Source organism: Suricata suricatta, chromosome 9 (genome assembly GCF_006229205.1).
Source record: "Suricata suricatta isolate VVHF042 chromosome 9, meerkat_22Aug2017_6uvM2_HiC, whole genome shotgun sequence".
Classification (NCBI taxonomy): Eukaryota; Metazoa; Chordata; class Mammalia; order Carnivora; family Herpestidae; genus Suricata; species Suricata suricatta.
This window is the reverse complement of record NC_043708.1, coordinates 139,869,092-139,876,395: the sequence shown is the minus strand read 5'-3', so window position 1 is coordinate 139,876,395 and position 7,304 is coordinate 139,869,092. Positions and strand designations below refer to the sequence as shown.

General features: G+C 50.2%; 1 protein-coding gene across 1 annotated transcript in view; it reads right to left on the bottom strand.

The window, feature by feature from the left end:
* Positions 1–649: 649 nt before the first annotated feature.
* PSMA4 (proteasome subunit alpha 4) overlaps positions 650–7,304 on the bottom strand; it is a 7,077-nt gene continuing 422 nt past the window's right edge. The window contains exons 2-9 of the mRNA XM_029951729.1: positions 6,179–6,204; positions 5,899–5,941; positions 5,363–5,525; positions 3,835–3,912; positions 3,440–3,528; positions 2,859–2,989; positions 2,024–2,147; positions 650–1,017 (exon numbers count right to left, since the gene is read on the bottom strand). Of these exons, the coding sequence (XP_029807589.1) occupies positions 863–1,017; positions 2,024–2,147; positions 2,859–2,989; positions 3,440–3,528; positions 3,835–3,912; positions 5,363–5,525; positions 5,899–5,941; positions 6,179–6,181 (786 nt within the window). The 5' untranslated portion in view covers positions 6,182–6,204 and the 3' untranslated portion in view covers positions 650–862. The remainder of the gene's footprint in view (positions 1,018–2,023; positions 2,148–2,858; positions 2,990–3,439; positions 3,529–3,834; positions 3,913–5,362; positions 5,526–5,898; positions 5,942–6,178; positions 6,205–7,304) is intronic.

Sequence of the window (7,304 nt, the reverse complement as noted above, 5' to 3'; positions counted from 1 at the left end):
TCTCCCTCGGAGCCACCCCCGCAGAGCAGACAGGTCGTCCAGTCAGCCAGAGAAGTGTGCGTCCCTCTGCGAAGAGGGCCCTCTGCTGGACGGGCCTGCCAAGCCCACCCGCAGCGGCAGAGAGCCAGAACACAGCCCGCACAGAGGAGGAAGGGTAAACCGCACACAGGGTGTCTCAGGCGCACGGGCGTGAGATCCGAAAGGGACACACAGGGGCTTCACGGGGGCTGTTTCTGAAGTTGCTTAGAGGGGACACAGGGTTTCCTTTATTTATGCCTTTCATACTTCGTTAACTATGCACACACACGTGTGCATGTGTGCGCACACGGTTTTAAGCCCAGGGTGATCACCCATCAACAGCACAGGCCGGCAGCCCCCAGGGGGGAAGGGGACTCGTGCATCACTGGGTCTTAACTCGATCAAGGCCACGAGGAGGCCTCTCGTCTGCGAAGCTGGGCCCCGGGCTCCCCGAGGGGCAGGGGGACAGCTAAGCCCCGAGCACCCGAGCTCTCCTTTCTCTGTATGAGGTGCACACGCCGTCAGCTGGGACATCTCACTAGGAGTAACCGCAAGGGCCACCACGCCACGCCTCCCTCAGGATCCCCTGCCCTTCAGCGGTCACCGCTACAGAGGATTTCTTCCATCACCATTTCCATCCTTTTCAAGTTTTATTCACCAAAACAAGGGCGGGGTGTCCATGAAGAGTATGCGTCAATACAAGCCTCGAGCGGCCAGCGCCGGCTGGTGCCGTCCCGGTCCCCCGCCACACACGCCGGCACAAGTCAGAGCTTTCGCAGGCGGGGAAGGAGGGCCGGACGCTGACACGGCCCCAGGCGAGGTACAAAACCCATGGTCCTTCCTTCTATTTGTCCTTCTCTTTCTGTTCTTTTTCCTTCTTCTCACGCTCCGCTTTAGCCTCTTCTTCTTCGTGGTTTTTGATCAGCTGCTCCACCTCTTTCTGTTTGAGGACTCTGATGACCGTCTTCCCGTTCTCTCTTGTTAGGGCGGCGATTTCCACTAGAAGTGAGCACACGCGCTGTTACAGGCGGGCACGCTCGGCAGACACACCCAGCAGTCCAGCTCTCCCCTGGAGCCGAGGCTGCCCACGCTCCACGCTGTCGGCTGCGCACAACTCGCAGGTACTCTGACGGCAAAAAATACCTTCCATCCCGCAAAGCTCCTCCCAACACCTTTACTTAAGCGTCTCCCTCAGGCCTGCTCCCAGCCATGAGCACCAGACGCAACCTCTGGCGGCGCAGCCAGAATCTCTAACCAGCGACCACACTTATTTTTCATGGACTTTTGAAATTTCTTTTCAAAACATAGGCATGCATGAAACATAGCCTCTGTGACCACAGATGAAAGTAAGCTGACACTAAAGAAGGCATTTTTTGAGTAGAGGAAATGGAGTACTATCGCCCTGAGATTACGTAGAAGTAGACAGAACGGGGGCAGTCTGCAAGAAAACTGCATTTTCTAAGGAACAGCAGGAGCTCAATTACCCTCAGCAAAACCAATACATTAATTTACCACTGTCTTTGAAAAACATTATTTAGAAATACTGCTTTATATGGTTATATAATTTAAGCTAAATAAAGTGCTTAAAATTGCAAACATGGCATCCCACGAGAGATCAGGAGATTCAAAAGAGCAGAGGACTCCACAACTCCTGCAAATGTCACCCCTCGGATAAAGCATGAGACACGGGCACACCAGCACATGACAGCACGCATGCTCCTCACCACATGCGCACAGGTATCAACATCAAGAAGCTGGTAAGACAGTTACTAACGAAAAACAGCACAACTCAGTTCTCCAACTACGAACACTGAGAACATTCAGGCTCAAGTCCTTAGGCTCGGAATGTACTGTGGGACTATGGCCCCGTAACTTACCAGTGGGGACCCTGCTCAGGTCACTTAACCTCTCTAAGCCCCGGCGTCCTCACCTAGGACACAGGTAGAAGGCCACCCAACGGCTTCGCTCACACAAGTGAACCAATCAGAGAGTGGACAGCAATTACCTTTTTCAGCAGAGAGTTTACTCACATCCATGGTCTTATTTAGGACTTTGATAGCTAAAGCAAGTGCTGACTTCAAAGTCATTTCTCCTTCTTTGTAGTCTTGTTTTAACATTGACACAGCTGCCTATAAAACATAAAGGAGACTCAAAAAAGAATTTTCTTTAAATTCTTGCATTTTTATAGAAAAATAGATTAGTCAGAATACTAACGGATGAATTATTATGGGCATTAGAACCAACACACACAACTCCGGTGGCAGGGAGGGCAGACCTGGAACAGGAGAGAAGGGGGTGCTGATGCCCTATGAACGCGGCCTTTAGCCAGGACTCCCCGGACCTCCAAGGGACTTGTGATATAATTCAAAGGGTCTGAGAACTAGATGTGAAAAAAATTACATCTTATTTTCACAACCTCTAACTGAAAATTAGCATCTCTAGCATCTGGGTGGCTCAGCGGGTTACGCGTCTGATTCTTGGTTTTGATTCAGGTCTTGATCTCACAATGTGAGATGGCGCCCGGCGTCGGGCTCCGTGATGACAGCACAGAGCTCGCTTGGGACTCTCCCCCTCTCCCTCCCCATCTGCGCCCCCCCCATGTGCTCTCTCTCTCTCAAAATAAATAAATAAACTTAAAAAAGGAAATTAGCATTTCCTTTCATTATAAACGCGGACAGTCTCAGCACCTGCGACTTCATTACCAACAGAAATGGAAGGTATTTTCATGTCATATCACGGCTGTGGCAGCTATTTTAAGATTGCTTCTACTCACTGGACTCCAAGGTTTTGCGGGTTGTTAGACCTTCTGCTAGCCTTTACAGCAACACAAAAATACTCACGGCACTATTATTGCCGATGCACGTGGCTTTCCACCCTCCGTAATTGCCGCTGGGGTCACTCTGGTAGAGCTGAAAGCCGTAGTGCTTGTCCCAGCCGATGTAGAGCAAGGACACGCCGAAGGGACGCTTTCCTTTAACAGCAAAGAGCCCCGAGATCAGTGTCACTGCTGCTACCGAGCCCAGTGCGGGGGCCGAGGCCCTGCCTGGGAAGTGAAGCGTTCCTAAACTGCTTTGTTTTCTGAACACCACAGACAAGCTCCATCCAAAATCCCACTTTTGTTGCCAGGATTTGGATGCAGCCAAGAAAGGGAATAAAGACACAGAGGACCAGTGCTGAATTTCATTATTACATAAAAAGCAATTTGTTTCCAGTTTTGAAGATGGCATTATGGCCTTCCAATGGTCTATTAATAAAACATAGAACAATCTACAAAGTGAAAGCCAATTAGTTCATGAAGCAGGGATGTATTATCAGAAGGGTTTTCTTATTTCACTTCCAATTTCGTTTTACCATCGCAAAAAGGTCGTTACTCATAAAATGGTTTAACTTTTTGGAAAACAACTTCAAAAAAATTCAGTACCTCCAAACTGTGTGTAAGCTTGCTTGATATCACACAGTGCTGTGACCAACTGCTCACAAGGAATGGGCTCCTGATACTGTAACAAGTACCTGGGGTAAAGAAATTGGCCTATTAACCGTTTTCCCTACAACAAAGACACAGTCTAAGCAAAATGCCCTCTGGAAAGAAATCTGTGCTACGGGGACCTGACGGTCACGGGTAACGTGAAGCAGGGAGGAGAGCATGAGAGCGCCCTAACACCCTCAAAGTAAGTGACATTTTACACCTTTGCCTTAAAAACTTTGTCATTTTCAGCGAACAGATTTTTAGTGACTTCGACCTTTGCAAACAGGAGTTCTCCTTAGAAACATCGAGACTAATTTATGTACCATCAACTACGGTACTTACGACCATACCTCTGCGCAATGAGCCTCAGTTCGTTGGTCAGAACATTAGCGTCAGAAGTTATGCCTGCCACACTGCAAGCCATGTCCCTTGAGGAAAAACAGACAGACGGCGGCGTGTGAGCAGGGACGTCTGGGCGGCGCACTTCCAGCGCTGAGCCGCGCGGGTTCTGCGAGATGCCCACGTGCTGGCTCCACGGCCACTACACCCTCAGACAGAAACTGCATGTTTCCTCTTTAGAGATTTTCAACACGAGGTCATTCGACATAAAAAATGAATACGCCCTCCAGGTTTTCTACAGACGCAGTTACCACCACCACTCTGGGAACAGGTAAGAGAGCGGCTCTAAGAGGCTGAATTACGCCCCAAGAAGACTCATCCTCGAAGACAACAAAGGTTTGGCCCGACAGGGAGACGGGCTATTCCACACCCTCGGGGAGCAGTGAGCTTACCCCCTAGGCCTGGCTTGCTGGAGGGGAGGGGAGGGGACCCACGGGAAGGGTATTCTATAAGCCTGCCTAGGAAACCCAGAGCTATGCTCACACTGGGGGTGCACTTCCTTTCTCTGTCCCTGTCCCCTGAGGTCTGCCCTGACTCTCCTACACCCTCGGTCACCCTGGGTCATGCCCGGCAAACCTGCAGACAGTGACTGTGGAGGGAGGACATTCCTCCAATGAGCGTATCAGAAAGGCCTCGCACCAGAGACCACCTGGCCCATCACTGAAGGGAAGGTCTGCTCTTGGCCAACTGCAAAGCCCTGCACAGCCAAGTGTACCAGAAACTCACTAAGTGTACAGGGGTTGGCTAAGCTGTCGCCAGACCTCCAGGAGGGCTGCTGTTTGCTACGAGTCTGTGTAATTTAACAAAACTCCTGATCAGTCATTCTGAACGCTTAGACGAGTCTGCTATAAGCCAGACACCCTGCTAGTTAGATTTATTTATTTCACTCAACTGACATAACCACTCTAGTGGGCTGAGACCCAGAGAAGTTAAACATCAGTGCAGCGTCACACAGCTTTTAAATTAACCCAGGTTTGGGGTGCGTTGGTGCCTCAGTTGGTTAAGTGTCTAACTTCAGCTCAGGTCACAATCTCACTGTTTGTGGGTTCAGGCCCTACATGAGGCTCTGTGCTGACAGCTCAGAGCCTGGAGCCTGCTTCAGATTCTGTGTCTCCCTTTCCCCTCTCTGCCCCTTCCCCACTTGCACTTTCTCTCTCTCCCTCTCTAAGGTAAACAAACACTAAAAAAATAATTAACTAATTAACCCAAATTTGTGTGACTACCAAGCCTGTGCCCTTAATCACTATACAATGTGGTTTCTCTACTAAAGGCTTGGCTCTGCACTTAAAAAGAATAACACATTGTCCTGGGCCCCAAGAAGGTTTTAAACAAGATAAATCAAAAGCAAAACTTCTCAGAGGTAAAAACAAACTGTTCAATTTCACCATGTCACACGGAACAGCCTCCCAAAATATGCGCAATGTCGTCTATGTGAGGAAGGGAGACGTTTTACAATCCCTTCCCGAAGATCTCACTTACTCATTCAGCTTGTAAATTTTCTCAGAGAAAAAGACTTCATCCAGAAGCTTGTGGATGTTGCGTCTCTCTGCGGCAAGCAAAACCCCATCGTTGGCTAAAATTCCCAGGCAGGTGCCTGCGTGCCCAATAGCCTCCATGGCATACTCCACTTGGTACAAGCGACCTACGAGACACAGGCAATGAGCAGCAGAGCGCCCCTGGTCCCAGGGGGTCAGCGACCACCCCGGCAGGCTGCAAACAAGAGGCCCACGGGGACGCCTCCATGAGGCACAGAGTCGACCTGGCGACCATGATCAATCCAAAGCACAAAAAGGACGAACAACTTAGCAAGGATTAAAAAAGGGTTTGTAGGGGCGCCTGGCTGGCTCAGTCGGAAGAGCATGCGACTCCTGATCTCAGAGTGGTGGGTTCGAGCCCCACGTGGGCTGCAGAAATTACTTAAATTAAAAAAAAAAGTCTATAGATTCTTTCCCCCTTTAGGTCAAACTCTTTAAAGATATTTTTTATTTGAGATGGATTAACAATTTCCATTTTACCTTCCGGAGAGAATATAGTGGTCCGGGAATCATATCTTCGAGACTGCAAAGGAAAAACAGGAAATTGACTTCTAACCACCAGAAGCAAGCCAGTCCCTGCAAGCCCTCGAACCACCCGAGGGACAGGTGGCGGCAGGCAAAGCTCCGTGACGGGAAGGAAGGGCGAAGGGTGAAGGCGCCGCTCCAGCTCTTCCCTCCATTCCAGCTTCCTCACGCGAGTCTACGGTGCAAGTGACAGGGTGTGTCAGGCAAGGGCCAGCTGGCACGGGTATCAACTCACCATGTTTTCTGAACTTTGTAAAATTCCTGTAAAAAGAAAGTAAGACCATTATTAAAAAAATAAAGTTTCCCATTTGCAGAGCATTTCGTGACTTAAAAAAATCTGTTTTGTTCACTCCCTTCCATCATCTAACATTTTCAGTGTACCAGGATGCATACCAAATTCTGGAATACCAAAAAGGATGAGACCAATCCCCTTCCTGAAGAGCTTACAGCCTGGTATTCGGTGAGGGAGGCAAACACAGACAGCTAGAAGGCAATGTGGAAACAGGTGCTAAGGGCACAGTGAAAAGAGGATGGGGGGAAATCTCAAGAAAGTATTCTCTGAGAAACAAATACAAAAAATGAGCCTAAATTAGAGAGACACGGGAGAGGCAAAAATAAGGCTGTGAACCATCAGGCCTAAAAGGACAAGCAGGGGAAGGAGGGAGGGAAAAGCAGTCCAGGCAGAGAAGAAACCTGCTCAAACCGCACGGAGGTAGGACAGCTCCATGGGCAAGAGACAAACTGCTAACGTTAAAACAATCTGAAGCAGCTAGAGAGCCAAGTACACAGATGCACGCAGAGCCTGGAATGCCAGGGTAAGAGGCTGAGGCTTTCTCCAGAGTGACTGAGAGTCTCAACTTAGAGGAGGTGGGGGTGGGAATCTTAGGTTCCCCATTACTATTCCTGCAAAAGTCAAAACTGGGACTCAGCGAGATTTCGTGGAAATGCCAAACCTCAGACTGCAAGGCCCGTTTCCCCAAATCCCGGAATATCGGGAACTGAGACGGCAGAACATGCGGGGATCAAGTCCCGAAGGGTCCACGGGCCCAAGTAAAACCTGAATTTTCTCTCCCAAGCCATGGGGCTCCACCGAAAGACTGTGGGCTGACTGGCATTTAGAAATACCACGGTGCCCGAAGGGAGACTGAAGAAAAGGTAACCAGTTACGAGGCTGTGACAACAGCCGGGTGAAAGGTAAGGATGGCCCTGGGCGCACACAGCCTTACGGCGCGACAACTTTCGGGTACCGACCCTCCCGAGCGACACCTCCATCCCGCCTGCGCGACTACGACCCCGGGCGGACGTGCGCGCCCGACCCCCGACCCGGACGCGCGCCCCCCGCAGCCAAGCGCCACGGCTGC